General features: G+C 44.5%; 1 protein-coding gene across 1 annotated transcript in view; it reads right to left on the minus strand.

Moving 5' to 3' along the window:
* The window catches only part of LOC105564557 (disks large 1 tumor suppressor protein-like), a 184778-nt gene that overhangs the window by 45550 nt on the left and 121200 nt on the right, over positions 1 to 18028 (minus strand). The window contains exon 5 of the mRNA XM_012017001.1: positions 6516 to 6551. Within this exon, the coding sequence (XP_011872391.1) occupies positions 6516 to 6551 (36 nt within the window). The remainder of the gene's footprint in view (positions 1 to 6515; positions 6552 to 18028) is intronic.

Raw genomic sequence — 18028 nt, forward strand, 5'->3', positions numbered from 1 at the left:
TATAATATGCTGTGCGCGCCATTAATTTACTATCTTAAAGGGAATGTTACAATAAATCATGTAATTTTAACATCGGACAGTAAACTGAAAAAATATTTAACGGAAACATAATTTCATTTGAATGGTAATTTTAACGTTTTGAAGTAAAATTACAAATCACTACGTATTTTAACAGCGTAATTCGAAGGTTAAAAATGACCACCGATTTTCACAGTAAAGTGAGGTTCAAATTTTTATCAGTGTAGGCATTACTGGGCATTATGTGAGCAGTAGGCCTTGCTGGGGCATTATAAAGAGAAAATAAGATAAGAAGATAAAGTAATGCCCACTGGGCATTAGTGGGTTTTGGTCAACGGTTTCCCCCTCGCGAAAAACTCACAATGAACGTTTTATTCCGTTATAATGTGAATATTGCGGTTAAAAAATCAGCTTTCTGACTGTAGTCGACCTTCCTTCGTATGAAGAACACTGAGGCATCAATAGATAACAATTGAAGTGTGAGTCAAATAATATTAACAGAATTGAATTATTAGATGTGTGAAACTGGCACGAAGGACAGCGCCGCTGGTGATCTCCTCGGAGCGGAAGGGCCAGTCATGATCCGTCACTAACGACTAATGCCGGCAATTTGCGTCGACGCCAGGGGACGCAACCGAGAGAGCGATGCATGCACGTCATTTGACATGATTTATACGACGTGTCCCGTTATAATACCGGCAGCCTATAATACAACGCTATAGGACCGGAAGCGCGGCAAGTGCCAGGAGGTGCACCACGTGGTAATCAGCATGAGCTACTGGCCGATGATCCCTAACCGCTAATGGATCGTGTCAGGAGGAGATGCGATATCGATTATTCCGATGAACACAGCCGATAATATAACATAGAACATGATTTGATCGCAAAACAAGATATCTCGTGATACAAATTATCGTGATTTAGAATTATGGCTAAATAATTCATAATCAAGTCAATGTAGAGGCGAGCATGGAGCTGAAAGAAGAGGGAAGTCGACGGAAAAGGACAACTTGTCTCGAAACTACTCGGACTAACGACGACGATTGTACAATCTAGAGAGATCTTGTAAACCCCGCAGTGGTGCAACAGCCCCGCGAGATGTATCTTTAATGCGCGGCCGATGTTTTAGCATCTCAGTTAAGTGAAGATCTAATCGCGTTTTAACGCAGATTTCATAAACACGATGACTTGGGCGGTGATATTGCGATGAGAAAACGCAACGTTTTCCAGGGCGGGGCGAAATGAAGAACCTGATGAAACCGGGATTTCGACGGCTTGGAATAATGCGAGATAGGATGTTTTCCCGCGGGAAACGGCGCCTGCGACCCGAGTCCTGAATTTCAGGCGGCGATCGAATCCCTAACTTGCCTCCCGGAAAATAGATCTCGGAATGTCGCATGCAGATAAGCGCTCCAGGATATTACGATTTTCATTATCGGAGGGCGAAATGATGTTACTGTTCGCGAATAACAAGTACCTTACTGGACAATACGGCAAGCTTGCCGCCGAGAAAGGGAGAGGGGATCAAATTCGAAAGAGCCCATCGACAATTTAAATACGATCGTTCGAAATTTGATCGTCGCCGATCACTTAAAAAGTACGCGAGACCAAAGTGATAAATGCAACATTCACTCGCGATTCCCAAACGACGCGGCGTACGCATATCGCGGACATAGGTAGGAGCATCTTTTATGCAACCATCGTAAAAAAAAAAAGAAGATGAAGTTTTGTCAGTTCGACAATATCTCTGTCATCGCTCGTGTATCGCATATGCGCCCCAGCCAGAGATATCTACCACTTTTTACGGTGGTTACATAAAAAGCGGATTTTTTCCCCGGGTACGTCTGTGTGTACCCTATATGCAACGTGCGTACTAATCCAAAGGAAATGAATACTGGAGACCGATATCCTGCTGCGTATTGATGAACGCCCGCGGAATTCGCCGAGCCGTGCGGGGATTCGCTCCGTGCCATGAATCTCCCTATTCACGGGGGCAGTCGTTTTCCCCGTTGGCGCGAGATTTTTCCCGCGCGACGAGGAAAGCAAACAGTTTCGCCCGGGGCCGCGACGGAAATATGATTCCCGCGACGTCTCGTAAAAACGACTTGGCTTCATTTCGCTGGATTATGCGGCACCCCTTTCGCCTGATTTACTTCGCCAAGGCCAAGGGGAGGTACAGCACGGAGGAGTCAAGGCAAAAAGGAGACAATAGGGGAAGCATAGGACAGAGGTGACGAGAAGACAAAAAGAGGAATTCGAAGCAACGAACGGGGAGAGAGAGAGAGAGAGAGAGGGAGAGAGGGAGAGGAATAATCGACGGCAGACGGCGACTTCCGGAAGATTACACGAGCCGGAGGCTGCAGTTTACTCCATTTGGCAAGCTCGATATTCACCGGGCCGCCTTCTCAACCAGACTACCCCCACCCTCCTCCTCCCTGACCGTCGACGAATGAAATACGCCCTCGCCTGAATTTCAAACGGCGCTGCAAATCGAATCAGGCCCGCTATGAATCTTCCGGCTGAAGCCGAGGAGAACGAAACTGGTGAAGTTTTGAGGAAGAGGCGATGGGTGTGTTTGCACATTCGAGAGACAAGGGTGATTTAAAAGGCCAACGTGGCCGACGGGGACTAATCAACTCCATTGAATGAATAATGCCCTGAAATAGCCTGGGGTGGAATGGGGGGGGGGCCGCGGGGTGACGCGCCGCACCCCGACGAAGATCCGTCTGGATTTAGAACGCGAGATTATTTTTAACGGAGGCTCTTCACACAATCGCGAGATATCGTTGCGCGCAGATATATTAGCGGGGCTCGATAGTGCGCAATTTATTTGACGTTTAATATCAGTTTCAATTCGTCGAATATTGGATCAATCGAAATAATCAACGAAGACTCGGGTTTGCCAGCCAGTTAATGGGATGAGAGTCACGATGAAATGCGACGTGATAGTTAATTAGTCTGATGCGCGGATTTCCATGGCACGACAGTCGGCGAATATTTTGCGCCGCTTCCACGTTTACACGCATGCCCGAAGGGAAACACTTGCGTATACGTGCAAAGGCAACGTGTATCGCTGTGCGCCTACGTGGAGTTTAACTTTCACGCCGCGGGATAATTATTTTAAGCTTCCCGACTATCGGAATTTAATGTCCACAATGAGCGACGCGCTCAAGATATCTTGTAAAATTAGCATCACTGTCGTTATAATCCGTACTTAGTTGTGTGTGGCGTTTAATCTCATTATGCCACTTCGCTCGCAACGAATTGAGGATAAAAATTATAGGTATATCAGAACAATAATTAATATCGCGAATACAGAGAATTATGAGTAGAAAAATCGATTTCTAAAAGGCGTTTCCAACATTTCTGAATTTGGTACCGTTAGTGTTGCCAAGTTGTCCTCTATCATCTTTGTTTTACTTTTTGGACTACTTCTTTAATTTTCCCTTTATGGCCGGGACCGAGGGGTAAACCGAGGGCACTGTGATGTACAGATTTGCGGCATTACTGGGCATTACTAGGCATTAGTTTGGGCCTTGCTGGGGCATTATAGATAGATAAAATAGATAAAATAAGACAAAACAAGATAAATAAGATAAAGTAATGCCCAATGGGCACTGGTGGGCATTGGTGTACGTGATTTTGGTCAGCGGTTAATCCCTCGGCTGGAACTAATATATGGAGACTCACGAGAGTCAGTCGCGATAGAAGGACGACTTTCACTCTTGACATATAGATTTTAATAATTTTCTTAATAATTTTGCCTCACGATTTTACTCGCTCTTTTCTCAAGCTCACTGGAGAAGACCCGAAGAAGGGTCGAAACGCTTTAAAGGAATTTTCCAACGTTTAAATTTTGAGAACTGATTTCTGTTCATTTATTGGCTCGCATTGGCATTCTCCCCTTACCGTTTCTATTTACGAATTCCTTTCATACTGCGAATCTGAATATCAGTGACGGTAAATAAAATTTATTTTTCTTTGAAATTATTCACATTTCTTCAAAGTTGTATAAAGCTATTCGTATATTTTCCTATATGGCATACAATTCCTTACTTAACGTTGTCCGGAAAAACCACACTCGAGAAAGAATATAAAAAGAATAATACGCGCATGACAGAGCCATAGCAATTGTATTTTTCTTTTCACATGCCACTTAAGGATTACAGAGACAAGATCTAATAATATGCTATCTAATCGCTTAGAATCACTGAAGTGCTGGTGCTAAACTCTCGAGAAGCAATAGGATTAGTTTCACGGCAAATTGGATAAGACCGCTCGATGGAACGGAAGCGAACGAGCGAGCGGAGGGGGAACCTAGATGACACGGTTTCCTGCACGCGTTACAAATCGATTCACGGAAGCGCGAGGAAGTTCGCGCGGACCGAGCGCATCCGGATCCGCGGCTCGCGTCTTGAAGGTCCGCGCGTAATAATCGCCGATCAAACGGCGATTAAGGAACGGCGTGTCGTGAACGCAATCGTCGCTCGTAGATTAGATTCCCGCACTTACCGGGAACGGCGAAGGGGGATCGTTAGCGCTAATGACTCGGGGGCAAATAATTGTCCGTAACGTCTTCTTGCGCGTGTAATTTACGAGGAGACATCGCGCAGCAACGATATGAAACTGCAATTACGTCATGATAAACTTCGACGTATGCGCCGAGATAGCCGTCGCGCTATCTCGTAAAACATTTGTAATATCGCGTCTCGATTTGGTCGGCTGCTGTCGTCAATAACTGAACTTTCGCTCTCTTCCGGCCGCCGGTAAAACTTCTGCCGTAATAAATCGAGCTGAACATATTATTACATGGTTTACTTTCGTAGCGTTTAATAATCACGAGACTGGGATCATCGTAACGCCGCGTCAATATTATTACGAGCGTTACGAACTTTGTAACTTGAGAACATCATTTTGCGGAAACTATTGAAAGTTCTGCCTTTATTTTTAATAGCTCTATAATTCATAATGTTTAACCTCTGATAAGCTGATAAGACGACATCAAACTAGCAGCGCAGACATTCATCAAAATGGCACGCGATTCAAATTCATTATATTATTAGTAAGTATGAATTAATACAAAATACGTAAATAACCGATGTTCCAATTGATCTGGTTTGATTGTGCCAAGCTTAATAGAGAATAATTTTCAATGGGTTAAATAAATAATCCTGGCCGTGCCAAAAAGCTGTTTCAAAATTAAAACGTCAGATTCATATGGCGTTTCAGTTCATCTTGCGCGAGTTCTCTTAGCACTTTAAGGAATTTATGTAATTTCATATGAAAAAGTGCTGTCTTTTAAAAGCGAAAAATATCAAATATAATTGAATAGAAACGAGCAAACGTTGTTACAAGTGTACCAAGTTAAAAAAGACGTAGACTTCGTACTAGACGTACATTTCCCCTCGTTATAAAGTAGTTTCCACGTTGTTCCGTAGTTATTTGTGCGTTGCAGTAAGAGTTCTAACAATAAATATAATAATTAAATACTTCTTAAACAATTTGGATCATCCGAGGCAGGCAAATCTATGTGTATTGAAGCGCTTCCCGAGAAATCCGTGTATTCTAAAGTAGTTGTGCATTCTTAGCAAATTTAAATCAACTTTGTATTTAAATCAACAACTATAGAACTATTAAAACCAGACCTCTCGATACGAGTTCCTTCGAAATGATACAGCTTCGCCGAGGGGGGAAACCACTGACCAAAATCTTGTACTGATGCCCAGTGGGCATTACTTTATCTTATTATCTTATTTTATGTATCTTATTTATCTTGTTTTATCTGATTTTATCGTTATAATGCCCCAGCAAGGCCTAAAATGCCCAGTAATGCCCAGTAATGCCGCAAATCTGTATATCACAATGCCCTCAGCGATTTCCCCCTCGGGCTTCGCTCACACACGCGTCTTCAGAACATGATTTCTTTTTTTTAAAACTACAGAGCAACAAATTTTGTACCTTAGCAACTTTTCGCAACAAGTAAAATATTAATTAAAATTAATTCTGCTCATTTTGTTTCGCTGACTTATAAGACGTTGCTCACACATCGGTGATCAATTTGCAGAAATGCAGGACACGCGTTGCGGTAACTGTTAATCGTGTCATCTGTGTAATTAATCAGATAAATGCCTACGATAAGACATTACCGTTCGCGTTTAATTATACACAAATGAGCTCTACTTTCGCGCCGAGGGGAGAATTTCAGCAATCACGTTATTAATGTTGGTGAAACAACGTTGAAATCCTTGATATAAAATTCTTATTAAATTTATACAAAAGATTTCGACTCCGAGTGTCCACGACGAGCAATGTCATTACGCCAATTTTGATATAGCAATATCGAAGTTAGCGTCAACTGGCATACTTTAAGTCGGGCGAGACGTGTAAATTAAAGGAAACGCGAACGCACGTGACGACTGTTATTCTTCCCTCGGTCGCGACTACTTGCTAACAATCTCCTTGTCTCGGCAACTTTTTGCCACCAACTTTCTACTTACGTGTCTCGTGTCGGCTGCGAGAAGAGGAGTGTGTGCCTGCAACAACCGAGCGTTCAGGGAATTAGAAGAGAGGTCGCGTGAGTTTTTGCTCTTTGCTAGCTTGGAGCTTCATGCTTCCGGCAAGGCCATTCATCTCGCGTCGGATTCCAAAAAATGACCAAAATAACGCGGGCATCGTTTCATCAGGAATATCGTTTAACGCAAACGTTGTACAAGTTATTCCACACCCGTATGACTTCATGTTAAAGATTTGCATTCGGGAGCGTATTCCTTGATGAATTTTAACGAACGCATGATGAATCGTAATTATGAAATTATCCAACAAGGAGGATTGCGGAATTTTCGCGGATTAAACCTCACGGGCGCGGATAAATCGTTATTATTCACCGCGTGTAGCTCTCACTTTAACTAGATTAGAACCGAAATTTAATCTACAGTTTTGCCAACAAACTATAAAGATATAAACTGTTTCCAAATTCACCACGGTGTACGCTCGTGCAGCTTATAATGCAAACATTACAAAACGTTTTATATTATTGCGCGCGAAATGCATGTAGCCGTCCAAACTAATTTATTCGTCTATTTATTACTGTGTAAACTTTTACGATCAACAAATCCGCTTGCTCTTACATCGAAGTAATCAAGGTGATAATGATTTCGCGTGTAGGCGGAAATTTTTGGTCAGCTTTTTGAAAGTTCCTTCAGTGCTTAGGAATTGTAGAGGGGAAGTGGTCTCTAGGGAGCTCTGCTCGCATGCTGTACAACACGTGTATCTGTATCGGGAGATTATTCGTGCAAAATTAGATTTGAAAAAAAAATATATATATAGAACGGGGACATTTCTCCAGCCGGCAGCGGCGTCGTTTTTGTTGATTCGGTTAAACGGTTAAGTTCGCGAGCATTTAGATGCCTTCCTTCGCGATGCAAATTTGCTCCTTTTGCATACCGCGCGCTTATTAAACGCGGCGAGCTCATTAAAAGCGGAAGTTGACAACGGCGCGTGCGAGCACGAAATTCTCCGCTTCGCATAATTATCGCGCCCGCGATAACTGAACTTCGCGCCGCAATGTAACGACGAATTTCACCGCGTCTCCGCGTGATAATATCGCGGGATAAATGGCGGGCTTTAAAACGCAGGCTCGATGTCGGTCGTTAAAATATTACGCGGCATCCGAGTCGATGGTTCGAAACATCGATCCGCTCATTGTGCGGAAATGCGCACAGGCAAAATCAATGTTACTGCAATGTTACTAGATTAAAATACCTGTCCGGCACACTCTGTGGGCAAACGAAAAAAAAACAGAGAGAGATAAAAGGTTGCTCGAAGAAGGAAATGGGCGTGGATGTAATTTTCATTCGATTAAATTCAAGGAGAGAAAGAGACACGCCGTCCTCGTTTTCCCAACGCAATTCCAGGCGGCTGTTTCCGAGATTTCCTGATCGTTTTCGCGTGTACAAGGTCCCGGGACATTCTGCAAATCTGATAAATCTCTCGGCGGCGAAGAAAACGCGAGGTTGTGTCAACGCGGGGGAAAATATTTTCCCACCGTTGCTCAATTAATATGCAGCCCTGGCCACGATTGTACTTGTCGGCGTTTCATGTATTAAATCAAGTATTGGCACTTGCAATTTTATGTCGTTACTTCGTCATTAAGCGAGACATATTGATTTGTACGACGCACAATGTATGTCGGGTTGTAATCGACACATAATGGAGTTAGGACACGACTGCGCACTTCTGATCCGTGAAAACGATAAAGCAAATTTAAAAGATTGGAAACTGGTTCGTTCCATTAGTCAGGCTATCGCATTCAATGCCACAAATTAATTTGCATTCCAGTATTTCCAGTCGCGCGCTCTATCCCGAGTAAACGCACGCGCACGGAATCGCGTTCTAATTAAAAGTCTCTCTTAAAGGGACCATCGAGGGTCGAGGGAGTCGTGAGGATAAATATCGACTTTGTTAAGCGAGGACATTGTTAAAATTGTAACCAGAGAGATTGAAAGATATCGCGGCGCTCTTCCCGATTGCATTACACAATCCATTAACTTGAGTACGGACGTCCCTGGAAGAAGGACATCGGAATTATTAATCGGCACGGGGTCGTTACTGTTAATAACGATGGCGCTGCCTTTCCCGAAAATTCTTACCGGCGGAACGGCGACCCTCAATTTTCCAGGGCCGAGCGCGGCGAGTGGCCGCGTGTGTACGGCCAAATTGAATTTCATATTTCGCTGCGCATCGCGAGTCGGGTTTCCGGCGCGCCCCTCCGACGTCCCCTCGTAATTAATTGCCCTTCAAGCCTATCCCGCCTACGGTGCGCGACCCGGGGAGGGAAAGAGTTTGCCTCGACGCTAGCGAAATCAGCGTCCTAATTTCCCTTTCTTGCCATCGCTCTCGATGCGACAAGGCGATACCCAAGGGATGAACCACTGATCAAAATCATGTACACCAATGCCTGCTAATGCACTAAACTTCGACAGTAATGCCCGGTGGGCATTACTTTATCTTGTTATCTTCCTCTGTGTTATTTTATCTCGTTTTATCTTATCTTTTTAGATTCTTTTGATTTCATTTTTTCCTCATTTTAGCTTTTTAGATTCTATATAATGTCACTATCGGTTTGCGAGACTGTTTACCTTATTTTTCTCTAATTGTACCTATTTTCTAATCTTTTAATCGAGGGGGAAACCGCTGACCAAAATCTTGTATGTACACCAATGCCCACTAATGCCCAGTGGGCATTACTTTATATTATTATCTTATTGTATCTCATTTATCTTGTTTTCTCTTATTTTATCTTTATAATGTCCCAGCAAGGCCCAGTTCTCCCAAACTAATGTCCCAAAAATGCCTAGTAATGCCCAGTAATGCCGCAAATCTGTACACCACAATGCCCTCAGCGCTTTCCCCCTCGGCATTTTTTGGGTATTATAAAGATAAAATAAGATAAAACGAGATAAATAAAAATGAGATAATGAGATAAAGTAATGCCCACTGGGCATTAGTGTACATGATTTTGGTTGGTGGTTTACCTCTCGGTATTTACATGAAAGGAGCAATTATAAATTATTTATTAAAAAATTTTGCGTTATAATATCCCAGTAAGGCCAAATACGAGGCCAAATAGCACCAATGCCCAAAAAATGCCTAGTAATGCCTAGTAACGCCGTAAATCTATACGTCACAATGCCCTCAGCGGTTTACCCCTTGGCGATCCCCTTCGCTCTATTTTCCGTGCGGATTCGAAAGGAGCGGCACGTTAACGAAGATGTATCGTCGCGATTAGCCCGATCGCCGAAAAAACGTTTTCTCGATGAGCGACGATTCGTGCAATCGCTTTAATTTGTTCGCGCAAGCCCCGCAGGGGGATTAATACGAGTTCGCCGAACTCGAAGCACGGCGGCACAGATGGATTATAATTAATAATTAGAAAGCCTATATAATCTCCGCCCGCTCGCGAAATACCTGCGTTTCACGAAGCTAACGGTGCGAGGAGGGCACTTTGACAGATCAATTTAATTACCTGACGTAATATTTTCTGCCGTCTATTGTTTTTAACTCGTGCTCGACATCACAAAACATTTCCGTGCCGCGAGATAGCAAACTTTGTTCGCGAAAAAAAAAGTGAGGAAAAGAAAGGAAGGAAAAGGGACGGTGAAGGGGCGCGCTGAAATAAAACGCGGCGCGGTTCTTTCTTTTATCGCGCGGAACAACGAAAAAGAGCGTTCGGTTTCTCCCGTCGTTTCTTCGTTTTGTTTTATGTACAACGGTGCTATCATGTTCCGGGACCGAAGCATCGGAGGGGGAGGAGGATCTTTTTTTCCGTGGAAAAATCGGGAAAATTGAATTTTCACCGGCACGGCGGGGGATCGAGAGCGCGGCGATACACGCACGGGGTTGGGGGTGGGGCACAGACGCGGGAAGACAAAGTGACAAGCGGCCAGAGATGCAGCGATCGCCGGAAATGCTCGTGGACGTATTACACCGTGATTTCCGGCGGTGCGATATCGATCGCGATATTCCGTTCGCGCCCCCGAAACACATTTGCGTGCGCGCGCGTACCCTTTATCGTCTCGAATTTTCCGTTGCGGAGGATATTGCCCATAAATCTGTCCCTCGCGATTTAGTTCGATACCTACAAACGCCGGGAAAATCTTTTTTTTTTTTTAATATATCGCGACACAACATTTCATTTCTCTTTCTCTCCCTTTAATTTTGTTTCAAATCAACGCGAATTTCTCGCGCGCGTTTCGAAAATTTCGAAGTTTGTCAATGAATTCAGTATTCCGGCCATTGCGGAGCGAACGGCAAATAAAATCTGACGAAACATAACAAAATTAAGAGGGATGGGGAAAAAAAGCGGAGAGCGCGCAGAGAGCGTAGCGAGGGTCGGTAAACCGAAAGGTAAAATTCTTCCGCCGCACAGCAGCGGGCGAGAGTTCACGGGCTGAATTTCGCGTCGTCGAGATTCTCAGCGGGGAAACAAAGGAGGAAGAAGAAAAAAAATGTCGCAGGACAAACAAATTTAAGAAGCGGAAATCCACGCTTGTCGGCACCATTGTCGCCGAGGATTGTCGAGGATGTCGAAGATGTCGAGGACGCGAAGCGGCGCGGCATGACGCCGCTAATGCATTTTGGGGCACGTGCCTCCTCCCTCCCCCCACCCCTCCGCCCCCTCTGACAAGGCCCACGTACTTTGCTTAGGCAAAGAGAATCGCCGGGATTCGGTTACACATTTACACATTTATGGAATATCGATTTTCGTCGGCGGACCGCGTCGACGGGGAAATTATTCATATATTCGTCGTCGGCGAGACATACCCAAGGGTTGTCCGCGTCAAAGCCACGCGAGATTGTACCGCTGCCAGGCCAGATCGATCCGCGCGGACAACAAGCGAGTGCAGCGGGGGGGGGGGGGTAGGGGTCGGCAAAAGGAGCAAATTGAAAGCAACCTCTCTTGTTGTCGGGCAAATTTTTAACTTTAGCACAGGACTGGCGCGCGCGAGACACACGGCGGAAGTTCGCGCGACGTTGAAGTTCGCGCGCAAAAGTTGCGAGGAGGGGGGGGGGAGGGGGGAGAGCGAGTCTTCTTCGCCGGCGAAGTTTTCCGGACGTGAAAAGATTAAAGAGGATATTAACTTCCGAAAGAAGAGCTACAAGATGCGCCGGTATAAAGAAATAAATTTTCACGGAAAGACCGCGAGTTTCGCGCCGAAGCGCCGTATGACCCGAGAGAGCGGGACCATCTTGGAAGGATGGAATGACGTATGTACAATAATTCACCTCTCTGGCGAGAGAGAGATGAGGGAGAGGGGGAGAAAGAAAGAGAGGGAGAGGAGAGATAGGGGCAGGAAGGGAGGTGAGAAAGAGGTTTACATAGGTCATAGGCAAATATCCTGCTTGAGAGATTCGGGCTTGCGATTCTTCCCGCAGCCGGTGTCCATCAACACGAAGGAGAGTGAGTGACGCGTGGTCGCAGAGGGGAAAGTACCGCGCGTGAAACACAATGCGGGGATAAATGTCGTTAATTAGAAGGAAAATCTCGCCCGCTCGATCGAGATCGTCGCGTCGTCCGTGAAGAGTGCGAGAAAAATATTGCACGTTGGCGGGACGTCTCGTGACGGATTACGACGTCAACGGAGGGTCAAAGGGTGGATTTTTTTTCACCAGCTCACGAGGCTGAGAAATTTAATTATCCGACGGCGTCTCGCACCGCCGAGGACGAGGATGAAAATATTCGTCTCCCCTTTCAAGCGCTTTTGGGCAAACTGCACGGGGAGGGCAGGGGGGAAAAGGGGACCTCGCTCGAAGCGGCAGATCGATAGGAACATGAAACGCGGCAGCGATACAAAAAGCGCGAGTTTACACGTCGTGGTAATTAACGAGGCTGAATCTGCGCGAAAAAGCGACACACTGCAAATTTGTCGATCAAAATAGCCCCCTCCGCCCTCCCCTTCCTCGCTTGTACTTCTTTCTCCTCGGCGTTGTATGTGTAGACATAATTACGTATATATATGTATCTAACCGTACGGCAACAGCAAAGATTAATATTTCCGAGGCGTGACGCGGAAACTGCGGCGTAAATTAAGGATCGATTTGTTGCCGTGTCTGTTTACGACAAGCAATTTTGAATGTTGATTAAAGGTGGGTTTTACATTTCACGACGCTGGCAAACTTATTATTATACATTTTACGTCACGACGGTAATTTGCCACTTTTATTGCAAACTTAAAATCCTTTTATATCTGCCATCGGCCAGGAATCGATTCTAGGCGTTACATTTTTCTACATGTCGCGATGTTATTTCTGGAGTTGTAAACAGAGCTTCGTGAATGGGAAAGCGAGATTTCTTTATTCCGCGAAGTTCGATATCCTTGGCACATTGGCAATGTTAAGAGGTAGAAGTATAAACAATAGATAGACGTTATCTCGAAGAGAACATTGATCTCAGGCCGTCAATGTATCAGGATTCTTCAGATAACGCTTATCAGCTACAGCGACGCTGGGACAAAATTCCGGGTAAATTTTCACCTTTGTCTTATCAATGCTGCATTCCCGACACGACGGAATGTCGTTCGCGCGGTGGCGATACACGAAAGCTCGTCGATATTTTACCAGGAAGAACGAAATACCCGGCAGACGAATATGAACAGTTAACGCATCATCCATTGGCGCGTAGCTGGGACTTCCTGTTCAACATTCACTCGTGTGCCCATCTATTTGTAATCGTGGAAGAATTTAATTGGGAAGCTTTTAAGTAGCAAATTCGTTACCGCGTCAAAAACACGTCGTACTTATTCCGGTCGAGAGGAAAACCGCTTAGGGCACTGTGGTGTCCAGATTTGCGGCATTACTGGGCATTAGTTTGGGCACTGGGTCTTGCTGGGGCATTATAAAGATAAAATAAGATAAAATAAAATAAAGTAATGCCCACTGGGCATTAGTGGGCATTGGTGTACACAAGATTTTGGTCAGCGGTTTCCCCGAAGGAGAAAGAGGGCATTGTATAAGTGTATAGATTTGCGGCATTGCTGGGCATTACTAGGCATTACTAGACATTTTTTGGGCATTGGGCCTTGTTGGGGCATTATAAAGATAAAATGAGATAATACCCAGACAGCACACGATATCCTATGGATGTCCTGGGAACATTCTTAGGACATAAGGACGTCCAGAGGATGTCTTTAAAACGTCTTCAGGAGATCTGTGCTGTCTGGGTAAGATAAAGTGATGCCCACTGGGCATTAGTGGGCATTGGTGTACAAGATTCTGGTCGGCGGTTTCCCCCCTCGATTTCGGTAATGTATCGAAATTAGACCGTGCCGTATACGCCGGGTCTCGCGATGAAATAGGTGAATCGCCATGTGCCATACTTTGTGTGACCCATGGGACGCATTTTTCGCATTTGCGGGATAACTCTCCGAAGATTAGAAGCGGACGAGGGTCAAGGTGGCCGCGATGGATCGCCGATGGAATTCAATTACTGCTCCCATAAAACCGACCCTAAGCGGAAACCATGAAATTTCACGTCCGTGATCAGGCGGCTCTCTTACGAGCTACTTTAGAATCTCGTTTAGAATCCAAAAAATTAGCCCGATATCTCAAAATTTACGGAAGTTAGAGCAACCACAGACATTCGAATGCGTACATACACACACACACACACACACACACACATACAGACATTTTGTAAAAATATGATTTTTAGACGTTTTAAAACATTTTAAACATATTCCCAAAGAAAACTGGAAAAAATTTTTTTTCACGAAAACAAAGCTTCCTCTATGAGGAAACAATAACAGACGAATGAGAGATGCTTATCACATGTCCCCTGCTTTGACAACATTTTTATCATAATTGTATCGGAGAAGACATCGAGGAATTTAAACGCGAGAAGTTTCCAATCCATCTCCAAGTATTTTTCCGGGCTGGCTGTTCTTGGCGAAGATACGAATTCCGCTTCGTCACGGGGATGAAGGTCTAACTCCAAAATTACTATCTACGTTCTCCAGGATCGCCGAGCGTGAAGTTAGAGGGTCTATTCCGGTAAGGGATGACGGTAATTTCGCGGGTTGGGGCCGATTCGTGTCGAGGGTGAAGCTGGTTCACTGTCAAAGGAAACGTCGCGCCATTCGCATCCCATTATTTCTCTGTTTTATCATTTCTTGAATCAGAAATTGTCTCCTTTTTTAAAATTCACCTTTCACGAGCGGCGCTGCACGTTTCACTCGTCAACGACAATGCGCGCAGTATTATACCCTTTGGAGAAGGAGCAGAATTTGCACACTCTCGGGGTTTAATTTAATTTTTAACTTCTGACGGAATTTCATCGGTAAGAGATGCTTTCCCAGCTTTCTGTTTACACCAGCGAACTGTAAGTCCAGTAAAGAAGTGTGTCCGACAAAACTCACTAATTACTCGACTGGCGGACAAGCATAGAACCTCGTTCCAGAATATTTGCGCCATGCGCGCAATCTGATATGTTTCAGAACACTTTATCACTTTGTATCTGAACCATCACATGCAATGGTCCGCGAAGTCAAAAGAGTTAAGCGCCTGGCTCGGAATACCAACGGAAACGGATTTCCACGACAGTGGCGAAATTCCGACGATTACGGGACAAATTTACCAGCGGATCTCTGAAACAATGAATGCTAAAGGATGGCACGAAAAGGCGGGAATCCCCCGGTCCCGGCTATTGCCGTTCGGGGCGAAGCGGGGCAGGTCCGGTCAACGGAATACGTCTCTGGTGAAATATGTTCGCGGATACGAACGGTCGTCCATTTGTCCGCTGTCGGCCGTCCTCCTCTCGAGTCCGCCTGCGAGTCCTTCGCCCTTCGCTGCCCGGCCGCGCTGCGGGACGCTCGCCATTTCTCAGCCCGGTTCAATTTAAGGAAAATGCCTGCCGCGGCCACGCGCGCCGATCCATTCGTACGGATTTGCCTCGCTTGTCGATACCCGATACCCGTGCGTATGACCTGTCTGTGAATTCTGCGCTCCCATTTCCTCAAAATGTGCCACGATACAGATTGTATCTCGGGGAAATGTTCCGCGTTTCCTTCGACTAGATCGCCGCCTTCGCGCGTATTTGTTATACATATTTACAAACTTGTCAACCTCATTCAGCGATTAATATTGATCAAATGTATGTAAAGCCTGGCTCTCTGAAAGTCAATCAGCGCGTTATCATTGAAAACAATTATATTATAAGTGTAGCATTGAATTATTCAGTGCTATATTTATAAATGTGAATCAGCGTGAATATTCACTGTCTTCAGTGATAATCCACGGATTGACTTTTAAAGAGTGTAAATTATATTACAGGTTACAATCTTGGTTGCATCGGTTAGGGTTAGCCGATCAGAAATCGTCAATCGCAAGAGCAATCGAAACGTAACCAATCACAGATCCCAACTGCAACCAAATCCGCAACCTGTAGTGTAACACGGGCTTAAGAAAAATGACCTATGATTATATTTCAGTTGGGCTAAATTGGTATCGAACATAGAATAGAATAAGATTACTATAAACAGGGCCTGTAGAATATTCTTTAAATTACTTGGCAATAATTTTGATTTCTCTTTCGATGTCAACTCTGTTCTCGAAATTATTTCACCTAGTTTGACCGAATTCATAATTCAAAAATTCTCTCTCTCTTTCTGTTTCTGAATTTTCTTAAAATATTGCAGACATTTCCGGTCAACTTGAGATATCCTGGCGGATACAAATAACTATTTCCTTGTATTTTGCGCGTATTCTCTTGCATACAGAGATCGGAGCGCACACTCTGAATTTGTGTTGTCGTGTCTATCATTTTTAAAGCCGTGTCGGACTCCAGGAAAATACTTGTTAGAAACACGTACGAATTTGCCTCACGATACAACGCAAGGAGTGGAAGTTTGCGAACTTTGGGCATGTCGAGCATCGACCGAGCTGTCTTCAAGGTATCCGCTACAAGACGCTTAGTTCATGTACGGCAGGTACTTGTGTCACAAGTATAGTCTCCCTCGCAGCTTCGAACAACTCGCAACAACTACTACAAACTTGCATCGATTGTTAATGCACGGCTATCAATAGAAACACGCATCAAACTTCATATTTCAGTCTTGAGGATAATTATTTTCGTATGCTGTATCATGCTACACTTTAGTTAGTGGCGTATCTACAAACTTGCAGCAAGATAAAGTTACAAAAAGTTTTTCTGTCTGTGACAGAAAGACAGACGTCAAATATACAATCAAAATAAAAGTCTATATGTTTTAATCTGATCTGACAAACCTATAAAAGGGTTAGAAATTATACGATATTCTTAATTTGTTTCTCTTTAAATTTTCTAACACCGAAATTTTCATCTCCTCGTTTACTCGTGCTTGATAATTGTACCACTGATACAAGTGCAACTTGGCAAATCTAAAACTTGTAAAAGTTTGTAGCCATTTATTCTTCCGTTACACACGCGCGCACACTGCACGTTGACGATGCAGAATGTTAAATCTGCAGGTGTCAAACTATATCTAAAGGCGCTCTTCAACGGACGGCGGAGCTACGAAAAGAAGTCATTTTTCTCCCGAGAGAAACAATGGACCCCGCATCCAAAGAGTCCGTCTGCAAAATCCGTCTAACCTTCTCCCGGGGGAGCGGAGGTTTTTGCCGGGGCTATTTTTTTGGGCAATGGGTTCATATCTCTGGCTAGATTACGCGCGTTAAGGGCGGGGAAAACTCGCTGGAGACTGAAAATGGACGGGGCGAGCGTATGCCCAGGCTTCCGATGTCGAACGAAAGCGCCGACAAGTGCGGCGGCTTAGCGTGGCCGGTCTTTTTCATCCGCGTCATTATTCCGGACTTAAAGCTTCCGGCTCAATCGTGTTGCGTCGTTCGCTGGCAACAATGAGACCGGCCAAGCCCGATATGACGAAGAATGACCGCGATTAACGTTGCACGTGGTACACCTGGTCTACTCCCGATTTAATCGCGACATCGATTAAGCCACCCTCGCTTCGACGGTATCGAAACTATCGTTGTGTTAACATAGAAATCTCTTTAAGCTGCCAGTAATAAATAACAGTAATCACGCTTTTTAGTCGACATTAACCGGCCGATGTTTTAATGCAGAAAATTTATTGCGAAAAATGTTACCTCAGCCATGGTCGAATTGCTGAGACGCCCGTCTAGAAAGTAGGGAAGTCCAGGTTCAAACCCTGGCTGAGGTAATAGTTTTCGCAATAAAATTTTCTGTATTTTCTGTATTAAAACGTTGGCCGGTTAATGTCGACTGAAAAGCTCGATTATTATTATTGTGCTCCTCTCTTTTATTATTTCATTCGTACGATCGCTGCTATAACATAGTAACGTGTGGCTACCGGATATATTCCGACATGTTTTTCATCACTTCGATAGATTTAAATCGTTTGTTTGAGGTTAAATGGGCAATTCATTATAGCCGTTCAAATGTAAAAACTTGAGGTTTAAGCATTGAAATTTTTGTTCTATCAAGACTTGCACGTCTATT

This window comes from Vollenhovia emeryi, unplaced genomic scaffold, assembly GCF_000949405.1.
Source record: "Vollenhovia emeryi isolate VEMERY1.0 unplaced genomic scaffold, V.emery_V1.0 DF939163.1, whole genome shotgun sequence".
NCBI classification, from domain to species: domain Eukaryota; kingdom Metazoa; phylum Arthropoda; class Insecta; order Hymenoptera; family Formicidae; genus Vollenhovia; species Vollenhovia emeryi.